The sequence below is a fragment of the Paroedura picta genome, chromosome 8 (genome assembly GCF_049243985.1).
Source record: "Paroedura picta isolate Pp20150507F chromosome 8, Ppicta_v3.0, whole genome shotgun sequence".
NCBI classification, from domain to species: Eukaryota; Metazoa; Chordata; class Lepidosauria; order Squamata; family Gekkonidae; genus Paroedura; species Paroedura picta.
Window position 1 is genome coordinate 71,760,537 of NC_135376.1, and position 20,473 is coordinate 71,781,009.

General features: G+C 42.2%; 2 protein-coding genes across 6 annotated transcripts in view; both read right to left on the reverse strand.

The window, feature by feature from the left end:
• LOC143843760 (lysosomal acid lipase/cholesteryl ester hydrolase-like) overlaps positions 1-6,325 on the reverse strand; it is a 32,047-nt gene extending 25,722 nt beyond the window's left edge. The window contains exons 1-2 of the mRNA XM_077350341.1: positions 6,284-6,325; positions 720-843 (exon numbers count right to left, since the gene is read on the reverse strand). Of these exons, the coding sequence (XP_077206456.1) occupies positions 720-843; positions 6,284-6,294 (135 nt within the window). The 5' untranslated portion in view covers positions 6,295-6,325. The remainder of the gene's footprint in view (positions 1-719; positions 844-6,283) is intronic.
• A 5,074-nt stretch (positions 6,326-11,399) lies between these two features.
• LOC143843761 (lipase member M-like) overlaps positions 11,400-20,473 on the reverse strand; it is a 33,797-nt gene continuing 24,723 nt past the window's right edge. For 4 of the 5 annotated variants that reach the window (XM_077350345.1, XM_077350344.1, XM_077350347.1 and 1 more), the window contains 3 exons: positions 19,394-19,465; positions 15,247-15,318; positions 11,400-12,027 (listed from right to left, as the gene is read on the reverse strand). In XM_077350345.1, coding sequence (XP_077206460.1) covers positions 11,794-12,027; positions 15,247-15,318; positions 19,394-19,465 — 378 coding nt within the window. In that variant the 3' untranslated portion in view covers positions 11,400-11,793. The remainder of the gene's footprint in view (positions 12,028-15,246; positions 15,319-19,393; positions 19,466-20,473) is intronic. The other variant, XM_077350346.1, reaches the window with a different exon arrangement.

Consider the following 20,473-nt stretch of genomic DNA (forward strand, 5'->3'; position numbering starts at 1 on the left):
TTGGGTAGATTTGAGGTTATTGAAATGCAAACACTCTCTTCCATCCCATGTAATACCTGCTCCCCTCAGTTCTGGGACATTCAATTTAAATATAAATCTCTACCAGTATATTTATACCAGCTGGATTCCCACTGAGCTAGGAGGGCTTATCTTCTTGCAAGAGCTAACTGCTTTGCCTCAAGTGTGTCCTGGGGAAGATTTCATCAAATACCTGTCCCTGAAAGACTCTGTCTGCATGGTTGTCAAGTCACAGGCAAATGATTATATATTGTTTTGGAGAATCCAGCCTTCCCCCCCCCCCAACAAACTCTAATTCAGTCTTATTTGATGGATTTAAACTACAAATACAATTCTAAGTCTCTTATTATTAAATCAATGATTTCAGAAAGGATCCCATTAAGGAAAGGATCTTATTAATCTTGCTAGGGTAGCTGATGCTATTGGGAACATTAATCTGGAAATGTAGCCTTGTTTAATCTATTAATCTATTCTTGATATTTGTTTTCTTTAGATTGTTATTTTGTAGGCCAATAAAGGCTTCTGAATCTTACCACTGCTACATAGAATGCTACCTTGAGTATGCAATTTCTGTCAGCCTTATGTGGGAAGAATAATATCTGAACTATAGGCTGAGCACTAATATATCCATTTCACCTGCCTTATTTTTTGCCAATTAATACTGAATTAATGTTGGCTTAAAGCGTGTATATCTAACTTACAACGTTTAAAAAGCACTCAGGATCCACTGTATTTCTCTCCAAAGGTTCTGCTGAAGTTAATTTTTCTGAATTGAATGTCCCTTGAGATAAACATGCTACAATAATAAAAAGCCACATCTTCAACCTGTTTGAAATGAAACATGTATTAATAAAATGGAATATTTTAAAAGTGTGCTTTATACAGGCTTAAAGCTACAATACTCGTCCCTCAACCAGCTATAAGGCATGTAAAACATGAACATATGAAAATGACTTAAACTGTGTGAGAACAGCTGGGAACATTTAACAGGAGATTCCAAAACTCAATTGGCCTACAAGGCATTTGGTGAAAGTTAACTTCATCATTGGTTGAAAGAAACATCTAGTTTTAGAGGGGTATCTGTTGTTCTATAGACATTCTGCAACTCTTGATTTCTCCAGCCAGTCTTGAAAAGAAAATCTTCCCAGGGCTTAAATAACATTTTCTTTTAAGAATAGATCTTGTTCCATCTGTGCTTTGCAGTGTCATATATCATCCATTGACCTTTCTCCCCACAACCTTGTAAATGTGGGATTCTGGATTCTTTTTTAATAACTATGTCTCTCCTGCCCTCCTTCCCGATTAGTAGTTTGGGGGATGAATCTCTCTGACTGGATTATTCATAAATCTTAGGAAGTAGACAATAGCTCATGAAAGATTATGCCACTATAAATTTGTTAGTTTTTAATTTTCCACAAAAACTGTCAATATCAGTCTATAGCTGCAACTGAAGGTATATGATAGTTTTCACATGTGAGTCAAAAGATACTTTTTGTAGTTTTTGTAAATGCAAAATCTGTTTGATGAAGGTTTATAAGAGCTCAAAGGTATTGAGTCAGCATACCACAAACAATAATCACTATAATTCATCCTTACATCTCTAAACTGTTGGCTTTTGATAATATGGATTCCCCCCCCCCGCAAATTCTTAGGCCTTTTCTGCATGAACATCATACAGCAGATTTTCTTAGCAGTCAGGCCTTTAATTTGGTGCCTATCTCAACACTATTTTTTCCTCCAATGTATTTATTCTCCAGCTGCAACCCCCCCCCCCATGTAGCTGTCTTAATTTGGGTGGGAATGTCACTTGTAATGTGTGTGGGGGGGGTGGCATCTTATTTTTTTAATTGAAGCACTTGTCCTATCACAGCTGTGTAGTAAGTACCTTCCATTAACATCTTTGTAGTTCAATTCTTTGAGTGAAAGGGAGCATACGCACAAGAACAGGAAAAGTTAAAACACAGTATGTTGAAATGGACAAGCTGTACACATGCACACATACACAGAGCACCAGTTGAGCTTGTAGGGAATTCACCCCACAGGATTGATTCAAATGGGTAGCTTTGTTGGTCTGAAGTAGCACAACAAAATCAGAGTCCAGTGACACATTTAAGATCAACAAGGATTTATTCAAGGCGTGAGCTTTCGAGTGCAAACACACTTCCTCAGACTATGAACTGACCATCATGACATCTTTAAATGTCCTGCGGCGCCACAGGCGCCTCCCATATCGTGCCTCCCAATTGGCCACTTGGCCCGCCCTGGACTGGTCGCCCATATCCACCATTTCCCCACTTGCCGCCGAGCTGGACACATCTCCAGCAGGAGCTGCGCCTCCTCCTGTCGCCAGCAGGCCGCCTACAGCCGCCAGCAGCCCACCTTGCCGCCGTCCCAACCGGCTTCTTCTCGCCCGCCGACACACTCGCCCGCCGCCCACCCGCCGCCGCTTTCACCTGCCCCGCTGGCCCAGTGCCAGCCACGCCGCCGCCAGAGCCGCGAAGCGCCTCCCGACGCCTCAGCCCGCCACACAAGCCGCCACTGCCGCCCGAGGCCCAGAAGCCTCGCTCCCGTCGCCAGGGTGGGCATCGCGCACAGAAGCTGTCGCCGCCGCACGAGGCCTGGGAGCCGCCCAGCAGCCTCGCTCCTGTCGCCAGGTCGGCAATCGTGTCCAGAAGCTGCCGCCGCCGCCCCAGCCCCAGGAGCCGCCCAGCACCCTCGCTCCCTTCGACAGGCAGGGAATCGGCCCCAAAAGCCGCCGCCGCTGCCAGAGGCCCGGGAGATGCCCGCCAGCCTCGCTCCCTTCACCAGCCCGGGAATCGGCCCCAGAAGCCGCCACAGCCGCCGGAGGCCCAGGAGCCGCCCGGCAACCACGGCCAGAACACCAACCAGCGCCACGCCCTGAAACGCCCATCACCGACCTGCAGCAGCCCCAGCTCAATGCCAGGTGAGTGAGCTGGGGCCAGCAGCGCGGCTGCCAGGGCCTCCCTGCAGCGACAGGCTAGCGCCCATTGTATTTAGACATACAACGGGCTTTTTTACTAGTTGGGAATATAAAGCAAAAGATAATTCTGTTAAATGAGTAAATTGTGTCACACATCCAAATACAGCCATATGATTATTCTTTAGACAAAACAGCCAATCAGTCCCCTCGAATTCAGTTGTAGTTCACAAATATAGTTGATCACGGACAGACAATTTTATTTCTCCTACTAAAGGCAAAGCCCGTTGTATCAAGGAATACAACGGGTGCTAGAGCTTGGCAGTGGGAAGAGGAAGGGGAGGAGTTGTCCAGTCTATAAGGGCATGGGGTTGTCATGTGTGTTGTGTGGGAGGTTGTGGTGGCATAGTGGCAAATGAGGACATGGATGTGGAGAGATGGGTGTCAAGAACCTGTGGTTTGGAATGTTCATAGAGTGTGGAAGAGGACTGACCTTTGGGAATTTTGGTATAGTGGTTACAGGTGAGCTTTCCAGAGCCATGTCCTCAGATATGTGAAGGGAAAATCAGACTGGAGACTCTTCTTAGGGGAAGATTACATGGAAATCAGTTCCTCCCAGTTCTGCGTCATTTAGGCCACATACACCAAAATGCCCCCCTCCCCTAATATACATTGGGTAGTCACAGTACACAGGTGTCCACCCTGCTTCATCTGTCTCCATTTTTTTTTCACTGTTGATAAAATGTTATGTGCCTACATGCTTCTTTCATGGTTGCTCCTTAGAAGAAGAACTGGATTTTTGTACCCTATTGTTTACTACCCAATGGAGTCTCAAAGCGGTTTACAAACACCTTTTCCCTTTGTCTCCCCACAATAGACAACTTGTGAGAGATGTAGGACTGTGAGAGGTCTGAGAGAACTGCGAATGGGCCACAGTGACCCAGCAGGACTCAGTTGTCTCAAAGCATTGTCCTGGTGAAGTCCCAATCAGAAGGTGCTTCACACCTACCGATTGGGCCCTCACCTGACTGGATGGAACTGTGGCCTGTCCAGGTGAGGGCCCAATTGGAAGGCTCTTTGGAAGGCCTCTTGTGGCGCAGAGTGGTAAGGCAGCAGACATGCAGTCTGAAAGCTCTGTCCATGAGGCTGGGAGTTCAATCCCAGCAGCCGGCTCAAGGTTGACTCAGCCTTCCATCCTTCCGAGGTCGTTAAAATGAGTACCCAGCTTGCTGGGGGGTAAATGGTAATGACTGGGGAAGGCACTGGCAAACTACCCCATATTGAGTCTGCCATGAAAATGCTAGAGGGCATCACCCCAAGGGTCAGACTTGACCCAGTGCTTTCACAGTGGATACCATTACCTTTTTAACCTAGTGGTTACAGATGATTTTGTTGTCCTACAGGATTGGCTTGTTTTCAGGCTCAGTTAGTCTAGTTTAAAGTTGACAGCCCACTAGAGCCCAGCTGAGCCTGCAGGGAGAATTCTCCCCGCAGTATTGGCCTTTTTCAACTCTGCTAGGCAATCAAGTTTAAACTGGGCTTTCCAGCCAAGCCTGCAGGGAGAGTTCTCTCCACAAGATTAGCTCCTTTGTGGGTTTCCCCACTCCTGAATCCAAGTTTAGCAATGAAGTCATATCACTGAACTCATATTGCTTGTAAAAAAATACATAAAACTTTATGATGGAACAAAGAAGCACGAAGGAAGTAGGGAGTATGGTGGAATATTGGAAGGAATGACCTCTGAGGGGGGGATATTTATGCTTTTGAATTATCTTCAGTTTGGGAGTAAAGCAAGGTGAAAAAACAACACAAAACTACTCTCAGAAAACCTGTGGAAACAGCAGTGGGAAAGTGAACTGAGTCAATATAGCATGAAAAATAAAACCCAATGAATGTGTACTGAAAGCAAGGGAAAATGTAGAATGGAAAAGAAAATCCAAGAGACATGCATTGTGAAAGCATGGGAAAATATCAGTGCATAAAAAAAATCTTACTGCATTATAAAGCATAGAAATAAAGAGAAAAAAACTAAAATAATGGCTGTGTCTGACAAAGCATATACATAATATTGATCTTCTCAGGATTTTCTCTGTTCCTGTAGTCCCTTTCTGACCACAGCAAATATAATTTCTAGAGTTGCAGGACTGTAAGAAGAAAACAGGGGTACACATTCCTGCAAAAGTTATTCATTAAGTGGTCTTATGTGTCGGCTTAAGTTGGAATGCATGCTGACCAGCCACACAGAAGATTTAGAGTTTTCTAGCAGACTACAAGTGTTCCTGTTTCTCCTGGCAATTACCTACCAAAATGATCAGTCCTCTTTATGCTGTCACTAATAGGGTCTAAAGTTCCAGAGAGATCAAGCAAGGCAGGCATGAGGAGTGTGCCTGTACATAAGATAACTTGATGAACAGTAGCTCTAGCTAAATGCAACCCTGTTTGGGAAACCTGTGAAGGAGGTGGATGTGAAACTGTCAAATAGGTGAGGTTGAGAGAGCGCTGATATTACTGCTCGGTCAGAACAGCTTTATCAGTGCTGTGGTGAGCCCAAGGTCACCCAGCTGGCTGCATGTGGGGGAGCAGGGAATCAAACCTGGCTCGCCAGATTAGAATCCGCCCTGTGGGTTTGTTAGTGAGGTAAATATGATGATTAATGGTCAAAACAGAGTGGAATGCCTAAACTCAAAGGAAAACAAGTTTTCTTAGCAGCACTAATAAGATCTTGATAATTGTAATCTTAAATAAAGAATTATTTTTGAAATCATGTAATTCTTATTTCTAAACTTAAGTTAATTGAATTACTTATCTTTACCTCTTGCTCAAATAAGTATTTCTTTAGAGTTTTTAAAAATAATTACAACCAAAATATGATTGCTGGTCCTGTCAGACTAATTGATTAGGGCTATGTTAACTCAGCCGAGACAGCTACACATACCTGGATATGCAAGTAACTATCCTCATGACATTCTCCCAGCATATTCTCTGAATTCTAAAATTAAACTCAACCTAGTTTATTCCTGCACCCTGTTGATTACAGATCTCTTAGGTATTTCAAATTATTTTTCATTAGTGTTTGTTACTCCTTTATTGCAATATGGATTCTCAGTCACCCATTTGATACCCCTATTGACCCTTTTTATCAAGAAAGTCACATTCTTTAAGTAATGCAAAAAGACATTGACCAAGTTTCTGTTTCCAATTATAATAGTAAGCTACAACTATTAATATATCTGCTCAAAGATCTTTGAAGAAATGTAGAATAAAATCTGGTAGATTAATTTTTTGTAAATTTCAGTATATCTCTTAAGTATACACATCCAAACTTACCGTTGCTGCATCTATTCCTCTGTTTGAACTTACACAGTACCAGATTCTAAATGCAGTTCTCATAACAATGATCTGCTTATATACAATTACTGCATTAGAAAGGGCCACACCTAAGGGCATGCTCAATGTCAAAACCGTGTCCTATTTTCAGTTCTTTGGTGCTACCAAAAACCACACTTCTCTTTCCAGTCTAACTATACTGGATTATATTGATTATGCAGAGATCTCTCAAAATAAGAACAGTTCACATAATATAATAATAAATAAATATAAATCAGTCCAAGGCTGGAAAGGGTGGGAAAACCCAAGCTGCACACACAGTTTTAGCAAGGAACACTAGCTGAAGCTGCAGAGGAAGAAGCAAGTAAATCCTAGAATTAAATCCCACATATAGCTCTTGTTTCTTCTTATTTGAATGCATAGGTGTGCATGAAGAACCAGCCATGAATCATGATGCAGCTGGCCAGACTGTATAAGTAGCATAGCAGGAATTGGTCAGCTCCCTATCCAGAGACATGGATGTAAGCATTTCTTTCTTGAACTGAGCCAAGCATAGAAGACGGAAATACTCTCTCATGGATAGATACACCACAGCTGTTCAGCTCACACACCTTCTTCTTCCTTTATCATGTGTATATCATGGTCAGCTTTTAAACTCTGAGTACTTCTAAATTTTCCTAGCACTTTCCAGTTACTGGGGCAGAGGTCATCGGGTTTTCCAGCTGGTAGTCTCTTTACTGCTTTCATCTCAGATTCTCTTCCAGCCTTGGTCTTCGCACTCTCTTTTCATTGCCTCTAACCAATACCGGGACAGGTACTTATAAATTATCCATGTCTACATGAAGTTGTTTTTCAAGCCGCTAACTACACATGTTATTTGTTGTTCTGTTGACAAATTGTGCAGCTCACTCAGATGCAGGAGAAGCTGCAAATTGATGTTGCTCAATTTATTGCAACAACATCTACCCAACCAGCACAAGTTGACCAGGCCCAGAAGTAGGCACCACACAGCTTGGGTGAGTTACTAGGCACAATTTTTGCAACTTAGCCAATCGCCAATATTCCTGATGACACTTTATGTAGCCTGATAATCAACTTCTATATTTTTAATTATATTCTTGTGAGTGCTATGGAATAAATATTCCTTTTGATACAAATTTTATTTGCTGTAGCTCCACTCTTGAAGCATTTTTAGAGTTTCCACTTGTCAACAAGTTTAGCCTCAGCAGCTCTATCTGCAAAAGTAACATTATAGTAGAAGAAAGTTTGAGTTCAGTAGCACCTTCAATACCTTTATTCAAGATACAAGCTTTTGCGTGCATGCAGGCTTCCTGAATCTAAAGTATAGTATCAGTAAGGGGTACTCACCACCTCACACTGCTCTTAATATTTCAAAGAACTACAATTCATCTTCCAATTTGATGTCAAAGTCCAAGCTAAGTCCATGAGAAATACTCATCCATACAAACTTCATCAAAATAGCTTATGTCTTTAGATCCTTAGGCCTGCCAAATATTTCTTTCATCTTCGATCTTATTTCAGTTTCAAAGCAGGTAAGTTTGAGAATTAACTGCTTAATAATGGCCATATTTAGTGAAGCACCTCCAAAATTTTAACAGCAATGTCTCTAGTGCTCCAAAAGGATCACTTATATTATCCTATAGTATATAGAGATTTGTCAATATGTAGGAAAATTCAGTTTATACACAGCACAAATGGAGCCCTGATATTAACATAAACATGAAAAGCTAAACAATGAACTTATAATTAACATGCATAGGTCTCTTGTGTATTTCTTTTACTTTCTTATAAATTTTTCAAATAGGTTCAACCCAGTTTTACAATTTACAAGTGAAAAAAAATTCAGCTCATTCATTACTTGTAGTGTTTACAGTAAGCAAATATACACAATTGTCACAGTTCATAGATTCAGGTAATATGCAACCCACTAACAGAGTACACAAGCTCAGAGTGAAATCCACAGAGCTCATTCATTACTTGTAGAGTTTACTATAAGTATACACAATTTTCACTGTTAACAAATTCAGGGTAACATTCGACCCTTAACTGACCAACCAGTTCCAAGTCAGCTTTGAAAGAAAGAACCTCCTTCAGCAGCTTATGAATGATTACTGTTTTTCTTATGCAGAACTCTTTGAAGCTACAAGCCTGAACCAGCTTAAAATCTATTGTGTTGGGCACTGCCTTTGAGATTGTTGACTTCTATTTTTAGAAGCACCTAACCTATAATCTGCAGGCTGTAATGCATTCATCTTACATCTCAAGAACAAGATAAAAGGTAGACTTGATCTTAGATGATATAGGTGACAAGAAGAGAAATGTCACCTATCAGATGGATTAGAATTAACATTGATAATATTGTCCATATCTGTGGATAGAGCAATAACTTAGTACTTGACATAAGTAAACTTAAAATTCACATCTATGTTATGTAGCCAATTCATAAAAATTAAAAAAACAAATAATCAATGAACCTCAAGACAGATCTGCTCAAAATAGGGATTATTATTCACTTGGGAGATACCCTGTTTTTTAATTCAGCCATAACAAGATTTGCTATGGAGGGAGCAAAACAAGATCCCATCACCACATTAATTTGAACATAAAAATTCTCTAGGAACCTGAAGTAATTATTTTCTAAATAAATACCTACCGGGTCCATAAGAAAAAAAGGTTGGTGGATTCTGGATCCTTCTGTTGACTAGTGCTCTCTCAATAACCTCTCTAGCCCTGTCCTGAGGAATATTGGTATACAAGGATTGTACATCAGACATAACCAGAATACTATTTTTAGGGATCATGATATTTTCAACTTTATTAAGTCCATGGTATCTTTGACATATGAATTAATCCTCAAAACTATGGGCTGCAAAAATGATCAAGACATTTAGAAATAGTCTCAGGAACACAGCCTGATATTATCGGTCATCCATGAGGAGGAACTATCCCCTTGTGTATTTTGGGCAGTATTCTGGGATATTCATTCACCAAAAAACCTTCCAAAATCTTCACTAACTATAGTTAGACCTTCTCTAACTACAGTTCTTATGATGAATAAAATATGCTGCATGGGATCCCTATCAAAAGATTTGTAAAATGTTTCATCATCCAATTGACATTTTACTTCATTCAAATAATCTTTCTTATCTTTAACCAGCAGTGTACACCTGTTTAATGTCAAGGTGTCATCATCAATCAATCTTTGGAAGAGACTAGCATCTTATTTGGAAACACTGTTAGGTGTTCAGTTTTATTTATATCCCTCATGATCACTTTATTGATAACAGTGTAGGAATGCCAGTTGATTGAATAAGTAGAAATTTAGGTTTAAACACTATGTGAGGTAGAACCATCAAAAGACTTTTGAGTTTAACTAATCTACAGTTTCTAAATAAGTCAATTGTGAAAGGACTATATTTAGGGGCTGGAACAAAATTCAGCCCTTGATTAAGAACTCTTCTCTCATCCCTGGTCAATCTCCATGATGAGAGGTTGACTTAAATTTTCTTGCAGGACCTGGAAGGTGGGAGCCACTGAGAGTCTTGATTCCAATTGTGTGTCCTCATTGGGTATAGTTGGTAAGTCCATGTTCTGCTCTCTTCTTCACCAGAAGAGAAGTCAGGGATAATTAAACCACAGAAGAGTCAGAGGAAGATAATGGGGGTAGCCCAGAAAACTTTCATTCTATTATTATTACCGGGTTCCTTATACATCACTAAACATAATAAAGCTCAAGTTGACACTCTGCCTATGAGGACCAGTCAATTCAAATTGCACTCTGCCAGTTAGGATCAATAAGTTCAAATTGCCTGCAGACAACTCACTCCCAACCTGATTGGCTCTCCCTGGGGGTGTGTTGCCAATGGAGAGACAGCACTCTGTCAATGAGGGACAATCAGCTAAAATTAAATGCAAATAACTCACTCCCTACCTGATTGCTTGCCTGGAAATATTCCCCCAATAGGAGATAGTCATCAGCCAAGACTCACTTGCCCTGGTAGTTTAGCCCCAATCATGAGGGAGCCCTCAGCCATGAAGGGCTAATTAGGGCTCAGCTCCCCACCTCCAACTTCCTGCCAGTTTCAGAAGTTTGCTGGGTGGAAGAGAAGGCAGTCTCAGAGCATGCCCCACTGCCAGTAAATTGCCCTGGCCTCCTGGCCACTTTCAACTCAGAAGACATGGAGGGAGGAGCGAGCTGCTTCCTGGGGCAGACTTTGTTTGCCCCTGGAACCCAGGGCAGCCAGGAAAAGCCTCTACCCTTCCATATCCATACCATCTTGGTCTTGCTGCAATCTTTCCAAGACTATCACAATAAAGCAAATTTGAGACCAATGGCATGGAAGATGGGGAAACTGTAGACGGGGCACCGGAGCACTGTGAGGCCATGGGGACATGTGGAGAGGGGGGAGACTGTTTCCCAGTAGTACCTTCCCAGTAGAAATAAAATTGGTTTTCATACACTGCTTTTCACTGCCCAAGGGAGACTCAGAGTGGCTTATAATCCCTTTCTCTCCCCATAACAGACACCCTATGAGGTAGGTAAGACTGAGAGAGCTGTGAGAGAAACTGCTCTGTGAGAACAGCTTTTAACAGGACTGTGACTAGCCCGAAGTCACCCAGCATGTAGAGGACCAGAGAATCAACTGCAGTTTGACACATTATTAGCCATGTAGCCGGCCCCAGGAAGCCCCCAGTGCAGGTGTGCATCCTAGCACCCGCTGTTTTCCTGGGTGCAACGGGCTTTTCCACTAGTCCATTTATAAATTCTAGATCTTTCAGTTGCCTGATAAATTTCCTATTCTTATAGGCTCTTAACTTCTAAGTAAATATTAAAAGTGATGTTCCAAGAGCTTTAACCTTTTTTCTAAAGAGACGGTATTTTAAACTTTATATTTCACACTTGTTAACTCATTATCAATACTGTTTTTTTCCTTATAGGAGAACTCTATAATCAACAATATCAAATCAAAAGAACAGTTGTTGACTACAGCTACCCATTTTTTTCTGAAAAGCCTTAGTTCTAAATACTCTTTGGATCTCTAAACCCTTGAAAATTTGAGATGATTTTAAATAAGCAGAAAGCAAAGAGGGATACATTTATTTATTTATTTACTCCTTCTCAGAGTAAGTAAAAGTCTCTTCCACTCCCTACAGTAGACATCTCCAATCAGTCAACACACAGCACAAAAGGAGCCAAAGTATTAATGCAAACAAGAACAGCCAAATTATACTGAGAAAATCTATGATAAACTTATAATTAACATGCATAGGTCTCTTATGTATGTCTTTTACTTTCTTGTAAATTTTTCAAATTGTTTGAACCTATTTGAAATACATTGCAACCACAAATGTTGCAAAGTCACTTGTACAAGCAATATTTTTTCTTATCGGTCCCATGATTAAATGTCTGAAAATGACCACTTCAAAAAAGGGTCCACTGGTCAATATGCTCTTTGAACTGCTTGCTGCTGTCCCATTGCAGCTTTGGATTATGCATGGTTCCTCATGAGATCGATCATTTCATTATACATGTTCTGAGGTGCGTCCAGGCCCCAGATGAAATCGAGGTGACCCCATTTTGGTACAGCTTTATGGAACACAAGGTTTTTAATCTGAGTGACTAAGATAGCAACATCCTCTGGATCTGAAAACAGGTCTTGTCCTCCAGTCCATACTGCAGTTGGTACAGTCATATCTTCTATCTTATATAAAGGAGGAGTAAACTAGAAAGAAATGTATAGCCAGAAAGAAAAACAATCTGTTCAGTTTCCCCATTATATAAAAAAAACAAACACAAGTATGACTGTTTGATTCATATTTCCTTTTAAAATTATAATAATCTTTTACCAGGTGTCCTAAATTACCACTCACTGCAGTATCCATCCATACAGATGATGAACTTGAAAATTGCTTCCTGGGCCCATTTTTTTAAAACTTGGGCAACTCATATGTTTTTATTAGTGGTTTGTACACAGTTTGAAATAAGCTATAATTTATTTGCATCTTCACAGCTACCAAAGTTGATGTCAACATAGTCAGCTGGCTGATACCTGCTGCTGGGCTTGATGGCATTCATACCTTTCTGAGTCAATTCTAGAGATAATAAAAAAACTGCAGTTCCCTCCCTGCCCAACAGGATGCCATTTTGTGGAAGACTCAAATAGCACTGGGGAGACCCATTATCTGTTTAAAAGGCAAGTCTACCTGCCTGTTACTCCCAGCTCCAGAGTGGCACATTCTGTGGTTTCATGAGTGAGGAAACTGTCAGTTGATGGACTGAATATATGTGCACATTTCAGTACTTTTGGATGCAGCTTGGGGGGAAAAAAAACTTTCCCAGAAACTCTGGCACAAAAGTGATGGGCAACGGTGGGTGGGTGGTGTTTTCAAGTCTTGGAAACACCCTCCAAAGCTTGACAAGTGCTGCTCCTTGCCAAAAATAGAATTCCCGTTAGTCACAATTGAATGGGACTCATCCCTACCTAAAATTTTAGGATAGCCATTTGGTTCCTTTCACTAATTTGGGAGCCCCTAGAATTGGACCCCCTTGGTTGGGACTGCTAAAGAGAGATTATGACCAAATCACACAGCCCTAGTTGCAATCCTTTCTCCAAGGTTAGAGAAAGACTCTAGGAGATAGAACCTCCTAGTAGTTCACTTTAATAAGCTGGGTTCTGAAGAGACCTATTCTTTCTCTGGTTTTATTTAATATCTACATGACATTGTCCAGTTTCAGATGTGTGTATCACCAATATGCTGACATCCAGCTACACATCCCCAATTGTTTGAACAGATGCCTAGAGGCCATAGTGGATTGGCTCATGTGGAGTTGACTGAGGTTGAATCCAGATAAGATGGAAGTATTCTGGCTGGGTCCACATGCCCCAGGTGAGTCAATGCTACTCATGGTTCTTGACTGAATGCAATTAACAACTTTGGCAACTACCAAGAGCCTGGTTATAATCCTAAATTCCATCTTAAGTATGGAGGATCATACCACAAATATTGCTTGTCGGACATTTTACCATCTTTGCTAGCACCTTACCTGTCGGCAGCCAACTAGCACCTTACCTGTCGGCAGCCAATCTAGGCATGGTGATCCATGCAATGATCACCTCCAGGCTAGATTACTGTAACTCACTATATGCAGGACTGCCCTTGAAACTGCTTCAGAAACTTCATCTGGCCCAAAATGCAGCAGAAAAAGTCCTAATTTGGACCAAGTGGCGAATGCATATATAACTGTTATTCTAGCAGCTGCACTGATTCCCGATTGGAGACCAAATCAGGTTCAAGGCTCTGGTTATCAACTTTAAAGGCATAAATGGTCTGGAACCAGTGTATCTATGTGCCTTTTCCACTATGTTCCCCCAAGAGCATTAAGGCCTAGCAACCAAAACCTGCTTAGGGGGCCTGAGTTTAAAGAAAAAACTAGCCTCAACCAAGTTTTATATTCCGGCCCTGGCCTGCCAGAATGCTCTATCTGGTAAGATCAGAACCCTGTGGGAACCAAAGTCATTCCACAGGACTTGCAAAACAGAGCTGTTCTGTCAGGCCTACGGTTGAAGCCTAAAGATAACATCGAAATATTGCTAGCTTCCCTACTCAAATACGCCCAAGTAAATTGCACTGGTAACTGCATTTGTGACCTCCCTTTTACAATCCCCAGAAAAGGAGAAAGATCAATCAGATTGATAATATTTATTGGGAGTGCCTATGTCCCACCAAACATGCAACAATGGGCTCCAGTTTCCCAGATTCAGCCTCTGAAAAATCAAGCAGGCGAAACACAGACCTATTTGTGTTTTTTGGAGCTGGGGAATGAAAGGAGAAGGGGGGGGGGCAGGTGATTGAGCAGCTTTCTCCTTATAATTCAGTCCTGTGCTCTTTGTTTTTAAGCCTACCATTTACATAAATGGGCTCCAGTTTCCCATATTCAACCTCTGAAAAATCAGGCAAGCAAAACACAGACACCTTTGTATTTTTTGGAGCTGGGGAATGAAAGGGGAAGGGGGGGCAGGTGATTGAGCAACCTTCTCCTGATTGTTCGGCTGTGTGTGTGTGTGTACTTTTTTTTTTTAAGCTAACCATTTACAAAAAAATGACTCTTTGGGCTCCAGTTATCATCTTCAGTGTTCAAGAAATCCATCCAGACATAAAGTCCATAAGAATACGAATCCCAATTATTAAATAAGCATCTGTGTTGTACGATTACTGCATAGCAATGTGGGAGTGCATTTTTCTTTTTAAATTGGGGCTCTGGGGGAAGAAACTTCCCGTCCAAAAGAGAACTACTGTGCTGTGATTGGTGACTTTCCCCAAGGAGTGGGGGGGAGTTCATTCCCCCCCCCCTTGCAGCCTCATCGGAAGCCAAAAAGCCATGATGGGGCAGAGGAAAACGCAGGAGGGGTCTCACATGAGGAGGGCTGCAAATGCATGGTTTGCCATCTCACATTTGCAAGCAGGACGTCACTCATGTTTTTGCCCTCCATGCGGAAACAGTTGCAGATTGCCCCAATCTTCACCAGACTTGGTGGGCATATGGGAAAGAGTCAGCCAGAGATGTCCTTCCATTTTGGAGTTTGGTTTAGGAAAGCAAAACAAAACAAGTTTTCCAAGTTTGTGCCCATCCCTAGATAATAGAGCTTGACATCTGAAAGAATGTAAATAGACGTAGGTGTGTAAGTATACACTTATTCATACTTGGGCTTTTGGGCAACCTGCCAAAAGGGATGGGAGCTTGTTCTCTTTGTCAAGTTTCAAATGCAATAAAAATATGGAGGCACTCCTTGAGAATGTAATACATAAACTAGCCCTTAGCATCAAAGTACTTGTCTATAGTCCAGTTCCATTTCGCTCTCATGAATTCCATTCTCCTCTTGTCTCCCATTGGGTTTTTTCATCCAAAGATTGTGTTTTTCAGTAAATGCTGATTGCCCTACCTGACTGTGCTTCTCCTTATTCTTGACCTCATGGCCCCAGTCGTAACCTTTAAATAGTCCACAGCGATAAATCTAATAGGAAGGTCAACCGATGGAATATTACTTTTATAGAAGTACAATATGGACTCTTTCATGAATGTGAGCTACAAGTTTTTTTTCTGTCATAGAGTGGATTGGATTTTATAAAACATTTATATGCCACTTTATCAGAGACTTGCTTGAAGCAACTCATGAATTAAATGAAATAGCATCGTAAACATATAACCATTAAACTTAATCACAATTAAAAACCCAGCGAATAAAAACCCAGCAGCAAAAAAAGCACACAGTCCCCATGAAGATAAAATGTTTTGCTTGCCAAATAATGGCCCTTTCAGCTGTCCTCAGGCTAGAAGTAGATTAGCAAACCATTTAAAAGATCACATCCTTGACTTGGCATCTAAAATAAACTAGGATAGTGCCAGTCAAGTGTCAAGGGGGAGGTTATTCCAAAAGCAATGTACCACCATAAAAAATCTTGTGTCCCTAGTTGCCACCAGCCTCACTGTTGCAGGTAATAAATGGGAATATAGTGTAAAGAGGCCAAAAATAAATGCCCACTGTGATAAATATTGCTACATTTTTACATAATTGCATAAGAATACAAGTGGTTCTTATTGACAAAATTATCACAGAGGTCACAGTGATACAATAACATAAATGTAGGAAAGCTCTTGCTATATTACAAACAGCTACCCTTTTGAACTGTACATAATAGCTTCTGTAATGGACTGTAATAAGCATTGAACTTGCTGATAACAGAAGCCAGTATAAAAATGTTTCTTCTTTTTTCATGCAGCAATGTGTGTATCTAACATATTCTTAAAGTTACAGATCACCATGTGACCATAACTGAAACAGTTAAGTGCCTTTTTATATATTTCATTTATACAAACCATTATAATATCATTACTAATAGAGATTGAATGTCTTAGTAGAAGACTATGCTCCTTCAGAAATGTTGTGACTAATTACTTACAGGAGAGTCTTACAGAAGTAACTCCTATAAATAACAAGACAAGTCAAATTTTTATTGAAACGTGGGCATGTTTTTAGTTGGTAAATCCAGGGTGCCTCTTGAAGGAATAGCATTTTTTAAACATCAGAATTGGAGATATGTGGTTCATGTTATCAGCAAGCTAATGTCAAAACAGAGGGCTGCGTTCCAGATCACAAAAACCTAAGACTGGCTACCTCCTCTTACAGGCTTAAAGCTATTTACATAAGGTAAGTTTTAATGCCAAAGTTTATGATGTTATAGAAAACTTAAATTCTATTCAGCTGGATGTTGTTTCAAAGTTATTTGGGACAATGTAATAAAAATCTCTGAAGAAGAACTACTACAAAACGGACTTAAATCTAGATGCTTCTCAGCTCACTACTTATTGTTGGGCAAGGGGGAGAGTACCGAGCATGCAGATGCAACAATTTCTTTTTGGCTTTTCAAAAGTCCATGGCTTTATTGTAATGCAAATAAGCAAAGGTGACAAGGTGGGCGGATCCCCATGAATGCTCCCCTATCCCATGGATTGCTGACTGTGGAGAATACTGGGGATTGAAACTGATAGCAGGCCCACATTCAGGGCCCAAGCATCACCCAAGTCAAGCTTCCCCTACCATTCATGAGTCAGAATCCTCTGAAGCAGATTAACATGCAAACTGCATGGCCCGTCCAGAAGACCCGCCCTATTGCACTGACCCAGAAGGCTGCTGAAACTCCCACACCTGGGTTTCATCTGCACTAGGCTTTTTATCCTGTATAAGCTTCGATTTTAAAGAGCAATCTGCATCTGATCCGATTTCTAGTCTGATGTCAGAGAGCCAGTTTGGTGTAGTGGTTAGGAGTGTGAACTTCTAATCTGGCAATCCGGGTTTGATTCTTCACTCCCCCACATGCAGCCAGTTGGGTGATCTTGGGTTCGCCATGACACTGATAAAGCTGTTCTGACTGAGCAGTGATATCAGGGCTCTCTCAGCTTCACCCACCTCACAGGGTGTACTTTGTGGGGAGAGGAAAGGGAAGGTGACTGTTAGCCATTTTGAGCCTCCTTCAGGTACAGAAAAGTGGCATATAAGAACAAAATCTTCTTCTTCAGTTGGGTTTAATATTCCATCCGCAACTTCCCAGCTCCACTATAGAGTGACATCACCTTTCCGCTGGGATATCTGAGAGTGGATATTATTCATATAATTGGAGAAAAGCACTCTGAAAGTCCATTCATCCTCATGCAGATGTTAGCCTTGTTGGATGTTCTTTCCCCCTCCTCCTAGCCTGGCTGCATCTCCACACCCCCTCCCCACTTGATCTGGCAGTGGAGTTGGTCAGGAAAACAAAAATCAACAGGCCTCCTCCCCTGGCTTGCTGTATTTGTAAAGTTACAAAAGGCTGGAAATAAAGCCCACCCTCCTGCTCCTTCAGTGCTGCTGGAGCTTCACACAACCCTAACTTCCCCCCCCCAAGTCTCTAGCTAAAAGGTACCTACAGGTGCTGGCATGTGGCTGCTCCCCTCTCAATCAAACAGGAAGGAAAGAGGGTACTGACAATTGGAATGATTCAAGTGTAAAAGACGGAGTCTTAATGATAGCTGTTTCAGGTCAGAAAGAAAGGAATGTTGCAGATCTGTTGCAAAATCCAGGTGTATATCAATCAGAATTCAGCAGTATTGAGAATGAGGAAAAAAAGTGAGTGCAGATGGTACCCTGCTTGGAGCCTGAATTCTCAGAAGATTGGGGAGTGGCACCAGGGTGTGCTCTGTCTTCAGAATCGCTTTCCCCCCTCCAGTCAGTTGTGAGCAGACAAACCAGACACTGAATCATCCCTGCCCCCACCTCCTACCACTGCCCCATCCAGGGGCACTGGTACCACAGGAGCAGGGGCTAATGTGGCCGCTCTTTGGGTCCAAGAGGGCAGGGCAGGAGACAAGTGACCAACTGCCCCCACAGCTGGTGACAAGGTTCCCTCCTGAGCCCTCTTAGCCAAACCACATGTCATGTGGACCTGTTTCCCAGCAGTGTTGTGGGTCTGAGGTTAAAAAGGCACCCCACCACTAGCTGAAGTAGCTGAACAGCTTCCAGCCCCATGTCCATGACCTCATGCATGATAACACTTCAAAGGAGCCATGAACTATGCAACAAACGTAAGAACAACAAATGAAAAAGGCCCAGAACCTACCACCCAATTGGCACATGTCAATCTCTAAAAGATTCCAGTGGCACAGGTAAAAACAGGAGGCTGCCTTTTAAATCCATCCTGAGCAGTGCACCCCACCCTTTTCCCCTTCCCAGCCCAGGGAAATATGTCTCCAGCATCACCCCCTCCGAGCAATAGCGGGCTGCCCTGTTTACTCTGGCAGCTGCACTTACAGAAAGAGTCCGTTACAGAAGGCATTCTGCACAGTTCAAAATGGAAGGTGTTCTGTAATATTTTAAAAGCCTTCCTATATTTATGTTATTGTGTCACTGTGACCTGTGATACTGTGATAAATTTGCCTGTAAGAACCACTTGCAATCTTATGCAGTTATATAAGAACATTGCAATATTTTTCACAGTGGATGTTTATTTTTGGTCCCCATTGCAGGTAGCTATACAGAGAACAAGGCTTGATACAAATATAAGGTAGGCAGAATAGTACAGAAGGAAGAAGCCTCCCAGGAACTCTACCCACTAATAATTGAGGGCTGACTGATACCAGTTATGCCATATATTCATTTCATGTATTACATAAGAACATGAGTCTCAAAACATGTTCTACGTGTGAAAGGAAGAGTACATGGCCATCAGTCAGGTTAATTAATGTATGAATACGTAACATTTCAAAGCATGTCACAGAACCTCCAAGACATCTCCTTCCAAGCTGCCCTCTTGCATATTACTTATGTTTGCTTCCAAATATCGTTTGCTCCTCAAAATGTATGTTAAAACGTTCCTACAAATTTGAGTAAACTCAAAATTATATACGTATACAGTACTAAATCATCATCAATTTTGAAAAGCTCCTATGCGACATAAGAATGAGAAGTGATAATGACTGGCAATATGGTGAAGGTGGATACATTGGATTGTTGGAGTTCACCAATTCATATGAACAGTAATAATTAATAAATATACCTGGCTCCAGTGAAATATATTCTGTGCAGATGTTCCAGCTGGTACCCGAGCAACATACACATGCATTCGGCTCTGAAAGACAGAGAGAATACTGACCTTTCTGAATAACCCTCTCCATGAGTTTCCCAGTAGTGTGGGAGGTTTGGAGTCCCCAACCCCACAATCTACTATCTCATCTCTAAGGAGTCACCCAGCTAGCCTCAGAGAGAAGTGGCAGGTTTGGAAGCACCCAGTTCTTACTCTTCTTGCTGCTTCCCCTCAAGGGCTACCAAAGACCACACTTTTGTGAAGTGACCAGGGGCTCTGGGATAGAGCATCTGGTTTGTCTGCAGAAGGTCTTACATGTGATTCTTGGCATTTTTGTTAAAGACCTCTGCCTAAGACCCTGGAGAGAGAGTGCAAATCAGAAGAGAGATTTGTTGTATAGCAAGCTTATGTGTTTGTGTAGTCTTTTTAAAAGCAGGCCTGTATGGACAGCAGTCCATGCAAGAGATCAGGAGCTGGTCTGTCACTGCATCTAGACCTCTTCCTGCATTAGCTCTTTAAGTGGTCTCTTCCTCATGGCAGCTGTACAAATGAAGGAATCTTTCTCCAGCCTCACAGTGGCACCCAGTCTGAGTGGGAGTCCCCTTGCCTGTCTGACAGAATTTTAACATAGGATAACTCCATGATTAAACAATTTGTATTATACTAAACTAGTAATCAAGCCCGCTGCAGGGGAATGCAGCGGGCACTAGGTCCTGACTTCAGTCGTCGGCGGGTTGGTCGGCGGCGGCGGCGGGCTGGTCCGCGGCGGCGAGCTTCTTTCGTTGGCGGCGGGCTGACGTGGCGAGAGGCGCTTCGCGCCTCTCGCCGTGCCAGCCCGCCAGGCAGGGAACCCCCGGCAGCCGCGCTTCGCGCGACTGCCGGGGGCTCCCTGGGTCGGTGGCCTGATGCGGCGAGAGGCGCTTTGCGCCTCTCGCCGCGTCAGGCGCGTGGCTCGCAGTTCCTGGAGCTGGGAATCGGAGGGACCAATCGGCAGGCGCTTCGCGCCTGCCAATTGGTCCCTCCGATTGTCTGTCGTGAGGAAGGGTCCAATCC